Below are 19,775 nucleotides of genomic sequence, written 5' to 3'. Positions count from 1 at the left end.
AGGACCTCCAAGACAGGGCTCCTGCTCCCAGGGACGTCCAAGCAAAGGAATGTATCAGCACAAAACCATCTCCACCACGGGTAAGAATGTGCCCCCCTCCACCCTGTTCCTCATTCCTTACAGGCCATTATCCCCACATGAGGGTGCGCTGTGGGGCAGCCCAGACAGGGTGTGGCTCTCTCAGGGGATGAAACTGTTCTATATCCCTTGACTGGGGCGACAACTATACAGGTACATGAATGTGTCAAAACTTACCAGAACATTAAAAATCTGTGCCCTTTATTGTATATAAATGGGAGAGGAGCAAACCATGGACACTACCAACTGTTCTACACACCTTTCAGTTTTCTTAGAGCCTTATGAAGGGGGGCAGGGGAACTGTGAACAGCCTGCGAACAGTCAGGTGAGCCCGGCCTCTGGGACGTTGCTAAATACTACTTATCCTGAAAGTCTACAGCGCCAGCTCCCCCCGAAGGCCCCTCCTTCAAGCTTCGGGCTCCCACAGGAGAGTGGGATGCTCCGCCCTATCCCGTCCATCCCACCTCTGCCCTGCCTGCTCACCTTTATCATGGAGACACCACTTGGCAGACAGCACCCTCTTTTGCTGGCTGGCACCTTCCTCCAGGCCCTGAGTTACTAACAGGCCTGGACCGTTAGGCTCACATCCTTCTCTCGAGCACTTGGCACGATGCTGGGCACAGAGTGTACAGCTAATAAATACTCGTTGCTTGGCAGTGGGTTTTAAGGTATGAAACGCACTGCCTTTCAAGGAGACTAAAGTTGGTCTCGGGTCTGAATCTGTGCATCTCATCACTAAGGCTCAACTGTGTGTTTTCATCTGTTTACAAATGTAAATAAAATTACTAAACAGTGTACACAGACATCTAATAAATGCGAGGTTCATAAATGTAGCCTCATGAGTAGGACTGATCGGAGAAAGTGTCAGTGCTAAATTTTCAACTAAGACCAAGCTAAACTGTCTGTAAAACACGATGAAAAGAGAGTAATACATAAAAGAGATAAAATACCAGTTACTCTATATGAGAATGCTGATCACAATTTTGACTTAATAACTAAAATTTCAAAATAATTTGACTTACAAGGCCAGTCTAGTGAAAACGCCTTGATCTTATGTCTACCCATCTTTTCCAGCGCTGCCCTAATGTTCTTTCTCCTAGAACTGCTGGAGAGATTCCTCAGGACTAAACAAACCCATCTCAAGGGGAGGACAGAAGGGACCCACTGGATGACACACCCACTCCTCCCTTTTGGAACCAGCCTCAGGCATTCCCGCGCCTCTCACAGGCCGCTGCTGGAGCTGTGTGGGAAGCAGGTGGCATCCCAGTGGGCAGTGGAGGGCTCACCGCTTGCTCATCCACGGCACGGAGCAGAGCAGCTGGTAGTCCCGTGGGCATGGGGCTCTGAGACGGTTTGTGTGGGGCCGGGGAGCAGGAGAATGCAGCTGAAAGTTGCCAGGGTTGAAACTCCAGCAGGCAAGAGACACACCCGCCGCCCCGCTCCCAGGGGCCTGCCAGTCTGACTCTGCCTGTCAACACACCCACCACCCACCACCCTGCTCAGATGTCCCCAGCCCTCCTCCTCCACACCCCAACCCCCAGGCTGTCCGTTCTGGAGCTGCAGGTGTAGACCAAAGTCATTCCTGGCCACAAAGAGGAGGGCGAGCTCTGCTTTAGAGACCATCTGAAGTGTGTCTCTCATCTCAGGGATGTCCCTTGCCTCAGGCTGGCCCCTCTTCCTCCATTTTCAGGCACTGACCGGTGCGATTAAAAGATGGAAACTCAGCTCCAACCCCATCCTGCCCCACTTCCAACATAGAAATGACTTATTTTTTAAGTTACCTGCTGGATTTTTCCAGTGGGTAAATTCAACACTGTCACTAAATCTTACTAGGTAAGTAGCGATGAATCATGCCTGAAATCAGTCTCACGTGAAACCAATTATTCAAATACCGGGGAGAAACAGGAGCTAAATGCCGCATGGGGAAGGATTTGTAACATAAGATGTACAGCAATGCAAACAGCTCAACCTCAAAAGGACAACTGCAGCCACCCCCCCCCACACACACACAGTCACCTCGGACGGGGGCCTCCATTGAAATCTTCAGTCCCACAAACCCTGAAATGCCCTTGAAGGATTTCCTCACAGCTATTTAACTATTTTCTTTTAATGACCATAGTTTACTGTTTTTCTTTAAATAATTAAAGAACATAAAATCTCTGCTTACATATGTATATATGTACAGATAATATATATCAGTAGATAAAATTTTAAGAAAGATATTTTTCTGAAAATGTCAGTCAAGGCTGCACAGAATATTAGCTACTTAAAAACAGTCTGGCCCAGCCGGGTGTGGCTCAGCGGTTGAGCCTCGACCTAGGATCCAGGCGATTGGGGTTCAATTCCCGGTCAGGGCACATGCCCGGGTTGCGGGCTCGATCCCCAGTTGGGGGCGTGCAGGAAGCAACCGATCAATGACTCTCTCATCATTGATGTTTCTATCTCTCTCTCTCCCTCTCCTTTCCTCTCTCTGAAATCAATAAAGATACATGTAAAAAAACAAAACAGTCTAGATAAGCAAAGAGAATCCTAGTTTAAACTTATTCACAAAAACCACCTTTACTTCTGCAGCAGAAAGACTGATTCCAATATTCTGCACGCTCTCACTTGCAAAACAGAAACCAAATCTGTGATCCTCACTACAAAGTGGAGAGGACCGGATCATTCCTTGCCTGTGGCTGGCATGTTCCCGTGGACGGTACCACTGAGGCCTGGCCAACACCAAGTGGGACCCAGCACGGAAAAGGCCACGGGGCCTGGGCAGGAGACTGGGTCTGGAGCCAGGCCTCCTGGGTTCTTACCTGGCTTTCCCACTGACGCCTGTGTGAGATCTTGGGCAAGTTATTTAATGCTGATGGGCCTCAGTTTACACATTTTTAAGATGGGGATAATGCTAACCACTCTGGGAAACACACTGGCATATGCAGAGGGCTTAAATGTCTGTCCCACAGCAAGCTCAATATAGTGCTTGTCTCTGCAGTGGCTGTTCATTTTAGACGTAACTGACCTGCTATTCATTTTAGACGTAACCTACCTTTCCAGGGTCTCAGAGTTTAGAATTTTATTTTTTCGATCTAAATTAAGTGGCTAAGTTAACTGGTGCCTTTTCTCCAAAAGAAAATGTAGGTACTTCCAAGTGCAGGCGTCCTGTTCCTATCAGTGGCACCAGGAGTGTGAGCCGGGAGCTGACAATAGAGGCTGACCCAACCCTTAGGAGAGCAACCTGGTCCCTCCTCACCATCTTACCGCATTTGCTTGCAGGAAAAGGCAAAAATATCACATAAATATGAAAAAGACGGATAAAAGCTTAGAATGTTTCCCCTCCAAGGTGTCTCTGCACTTTGACATAGATCTGAACTGAAGAAAACGAAAGGCTAACAGTGTGGTTTTAGTGTGATGAAGATACAGGGAAGCCTGGAGGGTCACGGAGCAAGAATCAGGCTCCCCATGCGAGGGCAGCTGTCCCCTATGCCGAGAGGCCCGGCAGGCAGGGAATTCCTGCAGCAGACCTTGAGGCTACTGCTTGAGGGCTGACATGACCAGCAGGACCTGGCACCCCACATTCCGGAGCTCCAGATGCCGCCTTGAGGAGAGCCAGCCAGGGCTTGTGCAGAGGAAGGGCAGCCTCCATCTGGCAGCTACAGGTGGAAAGGAACTGGCATGGACCCAGCCTTCTCCCTGTTGGCTCCCACCCATGGGAGCTGCCTGCTCAATGGCCTGAGGCTCTGCTCTCAGAGCCGGGAGAGCACCCCACTGAGAGTGATCACTGTTCAAGGATGCCTTGTTAGTAAGGAAAAAACTGGCATTTAAACTTCTTTTCCCCCAAATCAAAATGTCCCCTACACTGTACTGAGGTACAAGTGTGAGATGCTAGAAGCAGGCAGTCGGGGGGAGGTTCACACAGTAGGCCGTGTGCCCCCACTGTCCCTGCCACTCGGCTACCTCCAAGCAGCTCTGCTGACAGGACTCAGTTCCGTGCCTAAGCCCTGTAGAGCTCAGGGGACCTGGGTGTCACCCTGCCACTGGGCAGCCTCTGCATCACCTAGGATGCCAGAAATGAAAAGCCCGAGTTGTAGACAGGAACAGGGGCATTGGGATCCAATCAGGGCAAAGTCCCCAGAGGGTGGGGTTTTAGGACCCTGTGGGGTAGAAGCAAGGGAGGTGGCCTTTCCCCTACAAAGAGCAGGGACAAGGAGTGAAAAACCCCAGTCTGGAACAAGGCCCCACCCCAGGCGGCCACTTCACGACACTCCATCCACTGCTTTCATAAGGCTGTGGTTATCCGAGATCTGAGTGGAGGCCGCAAGGGGCGACTACCACAAGCAGGTAACTGGGTCCATGCACACTGAAGGTGTGGTCCCAGAGTCCTGGTCCCGAAATGAGGTTAACATAAAACCTGGGACTCCTAGGATCCCTGCAGGTGGAAGCAAAAGCAAATCACTGTGAGAAGCAGTCCAGAGCTCAGGCTCATGGCACTGCCACAGTAAAATGATCCCCACACGGAAGTTGCTGAGAAAGAACCAGAGAGAGGAAGGGATAGGAGGGGCGAGGGTGGGGTGGGGAGGTAAGTGAGAGAAATGGCTCCCCAGGACTAGAAATAATAAAACATCTGAGAGAGAGAAGCAAGGCTAAGGACCAAGCACTGAGACAGCACAGGGAAGGGGCAGTGGTCGGAGAAGGCCCTTGAGATCACCTGCAGATGGAAGATGCTTCCCCGAGTCTCCTACGGCTCGCAGCCCCTTCCCTGGAGCTCAGGGCCCATCGGCATGGCCAGCATGGCCCTGTTCTCCAGCCCTGTGCCCCCACCCGCAGGCCCAGGAAGCCCAGCACACAGCAGGTGGCCCCACACACCTGCTCAGTGCTGTTCTGTCTCAAGGCCGACCCTCTCCTACCCACCTGCCTCTTTCTCATTACTCCTTTCAAGCCTGAAGCTCAAGGCAATCCGCTCATACCGAGCACTTAGCACACTGCTGCTACTCAGAGTGCTTCTCACATCCGCTCTTTCTACTCTATTAAACAATCCCTTCTCACACCCGTCTCCCCCTTTACACTGTGAATTGCTGGAGCGAGCCTAGGCCAAACCCCTCTCCGGTATCCCAGTGTCCGCAGCCTCGGCTGGTACACAGCACATGGCAGACACAGGTTTGTGGAGCTGAACTGAGAGCTCTGAGCACTGCCCCAAACAGCATGTTCATTCCTATCTGGAGTGAAAATCCTTCCAGGCTCTTAACTGCCACACAGCAGATTTAAATGGGGAGGGGGGGGGAGTGACTCCTGGTGCCGATGAAGAAAAGTATTTTATAGGAACGTGACTTTGATCCTCTTAATTTTCAGTGCTGCCGGGAAAAAAACCACAACTAAATATGCGAGAGATCAAAACTATTTTAGAAGTGTGACAGCAGTTTCATTTTATTTTTTTAGAAAAGGAGGGAACTCACCGACATATGAAATAGAAGCACTTTTCTCATCTAACCGAAAACGAAGCTGGGAGACAGAGAGACTTCACGGTGTCAAAGCACTCAGGTGGTTAGATACTAACGAGGCCTTCAGCACACACGCCCAGCAAGCGAGGCACCCAATCAGCAACCTGACCACAAAGGCTGACTTCAAACTCGTTCCTTTAGAGGGAAACAACGTGGAACACACTAGAACCACCCTTGTATTTTCTCCCCTCTCTCATGCACCCCACCACCACCTACACCCCCATCTCAGCTATTAATTATCTGTTAGCAGATCCTAGGCTAATGTTTTAGTTTTTCATACCTTTCCATAATAAAGAGAAATGAAATTGTAACTAGTAAAGGCCAAGGAAGGCTAAGACGATAGACTGTGAAAGCAGGATAAAGAATCCCTTCAGTCTCTGAGCTAAGCAGGAGAAAGCCAGGAGTTCTAGACACGTGTCCCTTTCCCTTTCTAACAGTATCTTCTTGTTATCATTGAAGCGACTGGTGTTCACTACAAAAACTACAAAAAGTATATGGGAAAAAGAAAACCACCCATCTTAATCTCACCAGCCACAGGTAACTAACTGCTGTGGTTACTGCAGTGTACTGCTCTTGGGTCACTCTGTCCTGCACCTAGGTCTCTAGGGACCTTAGTATACCTGGAATACAGATCTGAGTATATGGGAGCAGGGCTATTGGACAGTGTGCTGTGTCCTGCCCTGAACTCCCACTGACCATGGGGCCATAGGCATGGTACCAGTACAGTAAATGCTCGCGAAAAACATGACTTTTATTAGATGCATATCTTACCATAATTGTTTAAATATTTCCAACGGATGGAAACCTGGTTGCTCCTAGTGCTATCGGTGACAGTGAACTAAGTGTGAGCATGACCACCGCTAACGGGCCTGAGTGCTGCTCACGTATCTTCCCGACGACTTAATGCCCACCTCACACCACTTTCCCTACCTACCAAAAGGACTGGTTTTGGTTGAGTAAACTGAGTCACACAGAGGCAAAAGAACCTGCTCAAGGTCACCCAGCTATTATTCAACAGAACTCAGGTTTAAAACTATTTGGGCTGATTTAAGTCCAAGTCCCCCATTTATTTATAATCAAATCTATGATAATCCTCATTATTTCTAATTTATAAAAATCCCTGCTTATTCTGGAAAATGGATTAGATACTATTATAGATTTCATGGCTCCATCTGTAACATTCTACTCTGTATCAATCCCAAGTTTATTCTGGTGTCACAGGTGAGGTTAACGTTCAATACTTACTCTTCGTTCACTCTTAAGATAAGCCTTCCTTTCCCTCTGGATGACTGGCTACCTTATCACTGTTACTGCTCAGGGGACCGCTTCTCCTCCACTAACTGCACACTTCTGTGCATTGCTGGCTATTTAGCTTTAAAGTAAACTTAAACACTGTTAAAGCAATTTCCCAGTTCTTTTTTTTTTCTTCAAAATTCTGGGTTTTTTACCCCTCAGTGGACTTTAATAGGTCTATCAATAAACAAATAAATGAGTTTAAAAGCAACTAACATCTTTCCAGTATTCTGTATTTCCATCCAGGAACAAGATGCAGCTCTCAGTTGTGTGGCTTACCTAAGTCTCGAGTACTGCCTGTTGTGGATACTGTGAAATAATCGTTTTTACTGTTAAACAAATTCCACTGAAAATCCCTGTCATCCAGATCTCACCATAAGGCCCAGGGAAGAGCACTGGGCAGCAGTTAAGAAATGGCTTCCAGGCTTTTACAACCTGCTGCATTGCCTTGGCCAAATGACTCCCCAAGTCTTCCTTTGGGTATCTAGGATATGGTAACTATGCTTCTCAGAAACATGCGTGTCCCTGAGATGTCGTTCTCGCCACACCTCTCAAGGGAGTCAGATCCTACTAGAAAAGCTCAGACCACAAAGGAGACAGTCCAGCAAGAGCAAGGAAGTGCAATCAATGTCAAAAACGACTTTTACAGCCAGTCCCATGGGTGCCGTTTTACAGAAGACGTCCACTAAGAACTCACACAGAGTTGGTCAAAGGTTTCAGAGGACAAGCCTTGAATGTCTTTTTCTGCTGAGTGTTGAGCACAATGGGAAAAGTTGGGACTCTAGAGTCAGAATTCAGCTTGATGTTGCTCCAAGCAAGTCACTGAACTACTTGGAAGCTTTGACTCATCAGGAGAAGGGGTGCCCACCCACTGTCCACTGAGTCCTCCCACCACATGCCAGGGGTGGGGGCAGTTGCTGACCCAGACACGTGTGCTCGCCTCCAAGGAGTGCACAGCCTAGTGAGCGAGAGTGGAGGTGGGAACCCGGGAGAAAGCACAGGGCCCGGAGCCTAGTTAGTGAGCGACGGGAACAGCAGTGACAGTAGTAAACTGTTACATTTTATCTATATATTTGGCACCATCCACCTATTAAATAATGTTACACCTTTTCTGCAAAAGAATAAGCTGATCACTACACAACAAGACACAGAAGGGGCTTTGAGGTCTTTAAAAACAATTTACAGCTGCAACAGATAGGCGTCCTCCCAATAGGAATTTTAATTTCATTTACTGTAACAGGAACTGTAAGTTCAGGAAGCAAATGGTGACAGCTTGATTTATGAATTTTGACATATTTCTTGAACTGGGATTACATTACAAAAGAAAGTGGAATTCTCAGCAAGTCAGATCTTGCCTATACATTCAGTCTTCAAATCAATACGTTAGGATTCTACGCAACTTGCTTCTGACGGAAGAGGGACAGTGTGAGGCAGGCCGTGTACCTGCATTTAAAAGTTCCCCAGTAAACTCAGAGCTGAGCTACGACAGCCTTGGTGTCCACACGGAAAACACCTCAGCTCTCTACTAAGTCGTAACAAAAGAAATTCAACTCAGAAAGCATTTGTGGTGAAACTGCAAGAAAAAAAAGATTCTCGTCCTAAGCAAGTGCTCTATTTGCTTTTACTTTACTTCCTCCAAAAAGTGTGTCCATGAGAAAGGCGATGTACCAGAGCAGGGAATGTGAGGGCCACTTTAAACTCAGTAAATACCAGGGTTTAGAGGAACATTAATTTTCATTTGAAAAAGTTATTTTATTTTTACCACATGTCTTTGTTTGCAAATATAGTCAGGATATTTTATAGTAAAATACAGACTCCTTGAAAAGGAAGGTTGTATCCTATTGGCTGTTTATATTTTCAGAACCTAAAACTGTGTTTGGTATGCACTGGGCACTCAACAAATATTTTAAAAGCAAACTCTCATTCAAGAAAAATTTACTGAATGCCTACTATGTGGCAGGTACAATTTAGCCTTAGGGACAATACAAGGGGCAAGACATTTTTAATGAAAAATGTGTCACATCACAAAGATATTTTCATGTACATAAGTGAAACCTACCTTCACACAGATAATTCTGGATCCCAGTGGCCAAAGAGCCATGTTTACATACTGAAATTCCCACACAACAGGAATGTATTTTAAAAGGAAGTGATGCCTGTACCAAAGGCTTTGTATGTGCATGCTTGGGGACATGGATCAAGCAAGCGTGTGTGCAGCAGTCTGGCGATCTTCTCTCTCAGGGGAGAGGAAGAGGGAGGCGGAACAGCACCTCCACAAAACCTGCGGCAGAAAGGGCTCAGCAGCCAAAGCGTGGATGGCCCATCTTAGTCAAGACAACTTCTTTGGGGGGTGGGGGAAGGAGGTAGGTAAACTAGATCACCTGCCTGCCCATTTTGAAAAAAATGCATGTAGCTTTATTTAAAAAGTTTTTATTTTCTAATACAGCAGTCACTTAAAGAACTTATAATAATGAAGGAAAGAAGGCTGCGGAGGGAAAAGTGAACCACATGGTCCTCATTCTAACGAAGATGCCCAAGAATGCTTCCTTCATGTTTACAGCATGACACCATGTGCTTCTTACAGCAGAAACCAAAACAGAATCTCCATCTCAGGTCCACAAAGGTTAAAGGTAAACTAATCACTACAGTGTGGCAAGGAAATGCCATGTGAGCCGAGCACAAAAACAAGACAAGACCAGAAGCCGGTAGGTACTGAGCCACCTCCCTGCCAGGACTTGGGAAAGGGAAGTCTAGCGACACCTTCACAATTCAGCAAGCACGACAACCCACCAGTGTCTGACACAAGAGTTCAATGAGAAGACTGGGTGAAGCCCAGCGCTGAGCACTTTGCACCCGCACTCCCCTGAGTACAGACAAGGGCACACAGGGAAAGGAGGATCACCCTTCCCAGGACTACGGAGCTCCAGGCAGTCCAGCTCCCATCCCTGCTGAGGGGGTCGCATCCTCAGCTGCTCCTGTCTCACACGTCTCCTGCGAGAGCTCACCTAGGAAGGCGGCCGTCTTATCCCAAGCATGGGGCACAGAGTGGCTTTCGCTCACTACATGCCAGCTGAGTTGAACTGCTGTCTCTCTGTCTTGGTTTCTTCATTTTAAGATGATAATTATCTTTTCAGCCTTTTAAGCAAAGGTGTCACATGGCTCCAGTGGAGTAATGCCAATGGAAAGAAACTAAGAGGGAAAGGGCCTCACAAGTGTAAAGGGTGCCATCCCGGTAGGTACCACACTCGGTGCAGTGAATGGACTTAGACAAGCACAGACCCAGCTGGGCTTACCTGACTTCTGATCAAACCACAGAGCAGTGAGGTTATGCAAAGATTCTAGGAAAATGTGTGCCGTTGATAGTTTCGGAATTCTGGTTCAAAGAGGCCAGGATGGTACCTAGATGCCTCTAGAGTGACAGTTTCACAGGTGGAGACACCCATCTGTCTCATCAAAGGGCCCCACAGCTGGGAGCATCCCATGTGATGAAGGGATGAACTGGAGACAGATGTGCTATTGCCAGAGTGCCCAACTTGAAAGAAGATGGAACTGCAGAGGCCTGGCTAGCCTTGGAGACCCAGATTCACGAGCCTTCAGCACCTTCCGCTTGAAGTCCATGAGGAAGTCTACTTTAAACTTCTCCAAACCCTTGGAAAGCTCCCGAACGAGAGGCACCATGGTACCGGGGAAAGAGCACAGGAGCTCACAGTCAGAGAAGTCTAAGTTCTACCCTGAGCCCTGCAGCTCACTGAATGGCTTCTCCCTAAAATGCTGTTAGCGGAACCTGATGTGTGGGGCTAAACACAAAGACTAAACTGAGAAATCCCGTAATTCACTAAGCACAATGCTGGGACACAGTAGACACTAAACAAATCATCAGCCCCTTTTTCTTCTGGGTGAAGGATGAACTGAGTTAAGCTAGATGGTTACCCCCCCTTGCCACCCCCCCCTAGATCTTTAGTCTCACATCAGAGACAGAGCTAATTTTCCCTTTAAGCCACAATTTGGGTAGAAGTGGGGCAATCCATCCAGAAAATCCAGTGTGAATTAAGAGCCTGGTGATGAACAACTGCTATACAATCACCATGTCCCCAAAATTATAACTCAAGTCATCTGAATGCTAGTGAATCCCATTCCCTGAATGAGCAGAGCCAACATCTGTAACACCAGCTAAAACCAGGACTGGACTACGAGAACAAAGAAGCTTCCAGCACATTCAGGAGTCTATGCTGCTGTGTCTGACTCTTTGGAAGGAGAAAACAATCCCGGAGGCAATGCTTTCAGCTTGAGGCCTTTTGTTGGCACAGGTAAGAAAGTGGGAGAAACAGAGGCATTCCTCTCCTCAAAGCACGAAAGCACAAACCCCTCCATGACTTCGAGAGTGTTTGCTCAGAACTCAGCAGAGCTATTAGCAGCTGCACACGTGAAGGCGCACACATGGCCTTCCTGTGTGCCCCGTGCCCTCTCCGGGGCAGCACTTGGACCCATTCCATGTTTGCTTATGGTGCAATCTGAGCCTGGCCTCAGTGAGTCACTTCATAAGCCTTTTAAGGGTTATACATTTTATTCCTCTAAGAGGCCAATCCAAAGTAGCAACAAAAGAACAGTTAAACACAGGAAAAAACACCTCCTTTGTGCTCCTTCAGAAAGACAGCCTTGGTCATTAAAGACGTAAAGTGTTTCTTTCTCTATAAACTTTCTCTTACAAAAATCAGCCCAGTAATTTTCCGGGGGGGTTAGTGGTCTTCCACTCAAAGCGACTTGCAGACGAGGAGTGGAAATAGTATAATATACAATGAAGAACAGCTGGTGTGGCACTTGGTTTTGTGCCATATTCTGCAGGAATTATTCTAGTTATCAAATACTGCACAACATATCGCCCCAAAATGCAGTATCTTAAGATTTTATTTTGAATCTTTTTCTTTCCTCTGTTCTTTAGACTAGATGATTTCTATTGACCCATCTCCAAGTACACCGACTCTTTTCTTGACTGTCATCTCTATTGAGTTGGTAAACTCATTCAGTAAAAAATTTTAAATTTTATTTTGGATACCACATTTTTCAGTTTTAGAATTTCCAGTTGGTTCTTTTTTTATAGTTTCTATTTCTTTGAGATATGCTATCTTTTCATTCATTAAAAGCATATTTTCCTGTACATCCTTGGACACAGTTACAACTGCTTTAAAATCCTTGTCTGCTAAACATCTGTGTCACTGCACAATATCCATTTATCATCTTTTTCTTTTGAGAATCTTCCTGTGTGCCAAGTGAGTCTGGACTGTATCCTGGACATTGTACGTGCTCTGTGTGGACACTTGGCATTCTATTATATTCCTCTAAAGAACTCTGTTATTTTTGTTTTAGCAGGCAATTACCTTAGTTGGACCTTAACTATAAATTCTTTAGGCTGACCTAAAATCTCTACGATTATTTCATCCTTAGCTTAGCTGCTTAGTGCCCGACTCACATGTGTTGATTCAGGTATGAGCAGGGATGTAGGTGGTTGGCACAGGGAACCTGGGGGTGCTTTACTCTTCCCAGGCCGCTCCTTCACATGGCCGCTTCAAACTGTCTTTTGATTCTTTAAGCTAAAAGGTCTGTAGATTTTTCTATCAGAGTTTTAACTGCCTTGCATGACACACACTGTGCCTTCTTTCGTGTGTCAATTCAACTCCAGAATTGGTCCTGTTTGGGTTAACTTTGAGTGTCTTCACATAGTTGTCTTTTGTCCAGAGTTTATCTTTATTATTTATAGGAAGATCATCCGATAGTAGCTTACAGGGCCATTAACAAAAGCAGAACCTACGCAACTTAATTTTTCTCACAGTGTTGTGGGTGGTGAATTGAGGAACAGCTTGCTGGGCAGGCTGCTCCTGATTCATGTGGCATCGGCTGGGCCACTAAGAAACTGAGGGTAGAGTCACATCATGGTTGGTTTCTCACTCACGTGTCTCATGCCTTGTCCCTTGAACTGGTCTCTTCCTGTCTCCTCACTGCATCTCATCCTCCAGAGCTTTTCCATATGGACCTGACAACGCTCTACACGGTGATCTCAGGGAGTCTGCATGTCTTACATGGGGACTGGCTTCTAAGGGTCAAGAAATCGGACCTGACAGGCCAGACTAGGGCCACAACAGAAATGAGGCAGAATCACTCTTACCACATTTCATTGTTCCAAGTAGTCACAGGGCTCGAGTCATCCAGATTCAAGAGGATGGAGAAGTAAATGCCAACCCTTGATGAGGGAGTGGCAAAGTCACATTGCAGGAACACACGCAGAATGATAGGTGTTTGTGTAGCCACATTAGAAAAATGTAATCTGTCAACAATATTCAGTATTTGATGAAGCAAAACAAATGCCACCTAAAGCAAAGCTCTAGGAAGATGCAGGCAGGTTAGTTCAATGTGAAGCACGGGGTCTAATTCTCCTGCCATCATTTTTATTTATTTTTTATTTTTTTAAATACGTCGTTTTTGATTTCAGAGCTCGGAAAGGAGAGGGAGAGAGAGAGAGAAAAACATCACTGATGAGAGTCACTGATCGACTGCCTTCAGCAAGCCCCCAGCTGGGGATCGAGCCCATAACCTGGGCACGTGCCCTGACCAGGAATCGAACCTTGATCTCCTGGATCCTAAGTCAATGCTCAACCGCTGAGCCACTCCTGCTATCATTTTTATTCACCCTCTCATATTATCAGTATAATTATCGCTAAGCTATTCAGCACAAAATAGGTTTCTAATGCAGTCTACTGCATTTCCAAATATTTAATATATCTCAAAATTCCTAGAAGAAATGTTTATGATGTTATCATCCAAAATGTAGAGCACAGATGTGTTAAAATTTATGTTTTTTTTCTTAAGATAATGTTTGTTTTTCTCCTTAAGATAATGTGAACAACAACTACTGTTGTCTCACCACAGTGGCTCCATTGGCTGAGTATCTTCCCATGCACCAAAAGGTTGCTGGTTCGATTCCCAGTCAGGTACTCATGCCTGGGTTGTGGGTTTGATCCCCAGTTGGGGAACATACAGAAGGCAACTGATTGATGCTTCTCTCTCACATAGATGTCTCTCTCTCCCTGTCTCTCTCTAAGCATATCCTCAGTTGAGGATTAATAATAGTAACTACTGTTTATTAAGTGTCTACTATGTGTTTGACAATTTCTAGGCTTTTTAAATACCTGTTTTTATTGACTATGCTCTACGTGACATTGGAGTGTTTAAGTGCATAGGCTTTGGATGAAGATCGACAACCTATAAGAAAGGAGGCTGACCCAAACATGCTAAGGACAAACACGATGCATATGACAAAAACACAAACCCTAATACAATCAATTATGGCATTTAATGTTTATCTGTGGGAACACACACACACACACACACACACACACACACACACACAATCTCAAGCTACTATCTAAGTACTTTAACCTTTCACTCCAAAAAAGTGAGTATTTTCTAATTTTAAGTATTATATTCTAAATGAAGTCACATATGTCTGATGCACAGTAAGAAACAGCCTTACCTTGTCTTGGTTGTCTTTATTCTTATAGCACATATTTCCAATCAGACGAATGAGATGAGACCTGAACCCCTCGGCCATGTTTGCGACATCACCTTCCGCTTTTATGCACCCAGAGGTACTAAAGATGTTTGTGGGGTCAGTGGCAGTCACATGAATCAGTCGTAAAACATCTATAACAAAAACAATAAACCTTACTTTCCATAGAAAAATTTTTAGTATTTTGTAATAGTTTTCCACAAACTTAATTTATGTTACGAGATTAAAATAAAATAAAGGTAGAGTAAAAAAAAATAAAAGCTTTCTTTAAATAATGATTAAAAGGCTATTTTTTGCTTTAATAATTTTCGTGACTGGTTCTGAGGACATAAGCCATAATGATTGCCCCAACTTGGGCTATTTATCCACAAAGAAGTTAGCTAAACATTTGCCACCATCTTTCTTACAAAGGGGTCTCCAGTCTCGACTTCTTTATGAAAGAACTGATGTGATGCCCACAGTCAGCTAAGTCTAGACAATACCACCTATCTGCGATGAGCCACACACAGGAAACCCAGGAGCATGGGACGGTTTCCCTTGGCCAGATCATCGGAAGGCGGCAGGTGCTCTCACAGATCTGTTTCGGCTACACTCAAAAGAAATAGCTCCAAGCTGTCAGACTGTGTGAGATGCTTCTAAGCAGCCTATGAAAATAAGCGGTCTTCCTGAAGCTGTATTTAAGTGTTTCTGCATCATCTCATTTAAACAGCCCAACAAACCTACTGAAGGCAGTTATTTTCCCAATTTTATAGGAAGACATCAGGCTTGGAGAAGTTAGGGATTTCACAGAGTGGGAGGGCCGCCCATGCCTGCCCTGGCTCCCAGCTCGTGCTTTTCTACGGTGATTTCACTTCCCAGGACTGTGGTGTTTCAGTGATCACTAGAAGCACTGAATCCAAGAATAAAACACTGATACCAGGTTCTAACTATCGTCTAAGCTCACTGCTAACTCATCTACCCATCTGGATCCAAACGCATCTTTCTTAGCATATGGGTCTCCAGAATAAGAATAATCTTTTCTAAAGAAAAAAAGCAGACAGTGAACAGCAACACCGTAAGCAGGGCCAAGCACAAGGAACAGGTTCTACCTGAATTATTTTGCAAACAGTTTTTTGTGTTTTTAAAAAAATATATCTTTATTGGTTTCAGAGAGGAAGGAAGAGGGAGAGAGAAACATCAATGAGAGAGTCATTGATCGGCTGCCTCCTGCACACCCCCTTCTGGGGATCAAGCCCAAAACCTGGGCATGTGGCCTGATCAAGAACTGAACCGCGATCTCCTGGATCCTAGGTCGATGCTCAACTGCTGAGCTACACCGGGTCGGGCTGCAAACAGTATTTTAGCAAAGATGGTAATATTTCAAACACTGGCTTCTTGCTTAAAAATAATTTTCTTATAAGAATTGAATACATAATTACTATGTGTAAGGCACTATTCTTTGTGCCTCAAAAATGTGATTAGGAAAAATTTTACTAACAAATTTGGTAAAAATCCAGTGATATAAAAAATGCTATCATCATCGTCACTGAAACCGCACCCTCATCATCCCAGGCCTGGAAGGAAACCCCCATGTGTACCGTGTGGCAGGCACAGGTGCCCTCATGTGCTGATGAGGCAGCCTGGGTTAAACAGCAGGGAAGCGGCAACAGCCTGAGCTATTACCAAAACCTCATGATTCCTCTCAAGAAAAAATATTCCCCAAAATTTCAAAAATATAGCAATATCCTGAAATTTACAGATCTGTGTTTGAACTTAATATTACAATATGACAAGCCAGAGAATTCTCAATTAAAAATAATTCCGTGGCCCAGCCAGGCATGGCTCAAACGGTTGAGCGTTGACCTAGGATCCAGGCGATCGGGGTTCGATTCCTGGTCAGGGCACAGGCCTGGGTTGCGGGCTCGATCCCCAGTCAGGGGCGTGCAGGAGGCAGCTGATCAATGAGTCTCTCATCATTGATGTTTCTATCTCTCTCTCCCTCTCCTTTCCTCTCTCTGAAATCAATAAAGATACATTTAAAAAAATAATAATAATTCTGTGTGCTGGTTCACTCACCAATCACTCTCTCCAGCAAGCCAGGGTAAACCTGAAGGTAGCCGAGCAGGTCAGTATTAGCAGTCATCTCACACAGGACGTCGAGAAGCCTAATTGTAGCCAATACCTCCTAAGAAGGAAAGGAAACACAGAGTTTTAAATCAAGCTGATCTGACTGTTATAAATAACCGTGAGAGAATGAACCATTACAGTAACTGTTAAAGAGTCAGTGCTTCTAACACATCTAAAGAGAGAAACAAAACTATCAAAACCAAGCCAGAAGTATCAGGCATGTACGGGAACCATCATCTGCACTAGGAGCAGACATCACCATCGAGAACGCAAGATTACGTGTCATTATGTGTCTTATTGAAGCAAAGAATCAGAAAAGTTCCTATCCAAGCAAAAATACCTTCCAACAGTGAAATAAATGTTCAAAATTACTAGCTACATACATAACATTTATGCAAATATTTTCTCTTTAAGCATTTCCAGCAAGCAAGTTCTACTTTAAAGATACAAATACACCATAAACTACATTAATTTCTTGTCCGCAGGAATCCTGTAAAATGCTGTGGTTGAAAGAACTCTGGCAACAAGAATCTGCATTATTTCTGGGTAAATATAAACCTATATACAGTATCTTAGTAAGCTGGAAAATATATTATTTGAAAATGCTAGTTCACATGAAGAATTTACAATCAAAGAGATTACACAACCAAGAGACTGCCAACTGCAATGCCGTGGCAGTAGGGAGTCAAAATAAAATTTTAAAATGCAATTTTCGTACAGACTTTGAACCTCATTTTTAAAGTTTACATTATTTGGCAAAATGTGGTAGATGCTGTAAATTTAGGTCATAAAGGTAACATTTTTCAGAAGAAAAATAAATTACTTCCTTTTATTAATTCTAAATGTGTATTTACTACTCTCTAATTGGGGGTTTAAAAGTACTATTTTAATATAGCATTCTGCAATCTCAAAGCAAATAGCAAACAACACACATTTTTTAATACCTTGCATCTCTAATTTAATAGCTTCACTTGCTAGCTGAAAAGTGAGGGGAAAATATTTTAGATAAATCTGACATTAGCACCATGTTTAAAAGACTCAAGCAAACCCATTAACTTTGCACGGCCTCAGCATGCTCTTTTGTTAAATGGGTAGTTGCCCAGGCTGCCATCTCCTAATCCCCTTTCTCCTTCATGAAATGGCTGATTGGTTCTAGGACTGGGGCAGATATGTACAAGATGACCCAGGACACCTTGTCATACTAGGTGGCAGAGAAGCTATCTGAAACTATCAGGACCATGTTCGAAAACACGAGAAGCAACCTGAGAGTCTGCCGTGGCCAGCAAAGGGCACATTAGGACATTAGGAAGAATTACACTTCAGTGGACTGGAAACAAGTCAAATGGTTTTAAAGCAACAACTTCATAACTACACAAAATGTGGTATTTGTCATCTTTGGATGATGCCACAAAATCAACTCGATACTCTGAATACTGGTAACCAAGGAGGGAAAATAAAATGCACCTTGTATAACCTAACAGTTGATTAGGGGAAGATTCTCTTTATAAAATACTGCAGCCAGTAAATGAAAAATGAATGATATTTTGCAACCCCTAACAATGAATGGGTCTAGGTAATAATCATTAACACTTACTAACATCATAAAAGAGACAACCAGACATTACGAGCCTCTTGATAAACATATGTATCCCCAATGATGAAACATTACTGAAAGGAAAAAAAAACTAGCTGAAATCTGAATAGGCTTCTGGACCTAATTTTCATTCACAGGAAATTCAAGGAAAAGACCATGTTAAACACCACCATGGAGATAAGCTCATCAAAATCCAAGCTGTAGAAACTCCCAGGTGAAACCACCCAATTTCTTCAAAAAATAACTAGCACAGGAAAAAGGAAGGGCGGGGGGGAGAAGAAGAGGGAGAGGAGGGAAGCTACACAGGAGGAGGAGACAGAGACCTATCGACCAACTGGCGCACGGCCGTTCTCTGCCAATTCAAAGACACAAACTTGGGGGGAAGCAGACAAACGGGGTAATATAAATACTGTTTATTTGATATTAAAATGTTATTGTTAAATTTTTAGATGTGCTAATTTGTATTTCAGTTACATGTGAAGATTCCTCAACTTTTAGAGATACAAGTAAAATATCAACTGATGAAATATGTTAAACCTCTGTTTTAATCCAGAGCAACTGGCATAAGAACAGGCAAATTATGAATGAAACAAGAATGGTACTGAATAGATATTAGGGGGTTGGAACAGATGATCTAAAAGTTTCCTTCTAGCTCCTAAATTCTATGACATTAACTAAAATAAACCCCAGCCCTGGTCAGGTAGCTCAGTTGGTTAGAGTGTCGTCCCATACACCAAGGATGCAGGTTTGATCCCCAGTGAGGGCACATATAAGAATCAGCCAATGTATATGCATCAATAAGTGGAGCAGCAAATCCATGTCTCTCTCTCCTTTCCCCTCTCTAAAATCAATAAATAAAAATTTTAAATGAATAAAATAAAATACGTCCCCCCAAAACTTAATCTATGTCTAACACATACCCAATTTTTTTTAATATATATTTTTATTGATTTCAGAGAGAGGAAAGGAGAGGGATAGAGAGAGAGAGAAACATCAATGATGAGAGAGTCATTGATCGACTCCACAACTGGGGATCGAGCCCACAACCCGGGCATGTGCCGACCACGAATCAAACCCCACTTGCCTGGATCCTAGGTCGACGCTCAACTGCTGAGCCATGCCCGGCTGGGCCACATCCCCAATTTTGATCACTAGAATCCTTTTATAAATAAAGTATTCTAATGAACATCTGGAAATTAATAATGAAATAACAGCCAGGAAAAATTACTCTCTTAAAAAATAAGAGTAATGTGTCGCATACCCTTCCAGTGTTTATAAGTATTACAAAGCAATAGTCATTAAATCAGGCACTAGGGGATTTACTAAAAAAGACATAGGCAAAACAAAGGAATAAGATTTGGAAGTGGGAAAAAAGAAAAACAGTATTTGTCTCTTGTTTACAAAATCTGTCTTTGAGCTTTAGTGTCTCTGAGCAATTTCTGTAAATTGTAGAAAAAAGGTAACAATGCAAATGATTCTTGTCCACAGAAATGCAGATGACTGGTCCTGCTGGAACACAGTTAACCACCACCTCGTCAGGACGGCGCGCCTGTGTAAGTTCACTCCGCGCCCCTTTACTGCACATCTCGCTCCCCAGTCGGGGCGTGCAGGAGGCAGCCGATCAATGACTCATCGCTGATGTTTCTCTCTCTTTCTATCC

At 44.5% G+C, this 19,775-nt stretch overlaps 1 protein-coding gene across 2 annotated transcripts in view; it reads right to left on the bottom strand.

Annotated features, from left to right (window-relative positions):
- Nucleotides 1–19,775, bottom strand: part of ATXN10 (ataxin 10) — a 122,512-nt gene that overhangs the window by 47,227 nt on the left and 55,510 nt on the right. For both annotated transcript variants that reach the window (XM_087814978.1, XM_087814979.1), the window contains exons 8-9: nt 16,471–16,579; nt 14,380–14,549 (exon numbers count right to left, since the gene is read on the bottom strand). In XM_087814978.1, the coding sequence (XP_087671104.1) occupies nt 14,380–14,549; nt 16,471–16,579 (279 nt within the window). The remainder of the gene's footprint in view (nt 1–14,379; nt 14,550–16,470; nt 16,580–19,775) is intronic.

The sequence above is a fragment of the Miniopterus natalensis genome, chromosome 2, assembly GCF_054644295.1.
Source record: "Miniopterus natalensis isolate mMinNat1 chromosome 2, mMinNat1.hap1, whole genome shotgun sequence".
NCBI classification, from domain to species: domain Eukaryota; kingdom Metazoa; phylum Chordata; class Mammalia; order Chiroptera; family Miniopteridae; genus Miniopterus; species Miniopterus natalensis.
This window is presented reverse-complemented; position numbering and strand designations above follow the sequence as displayed.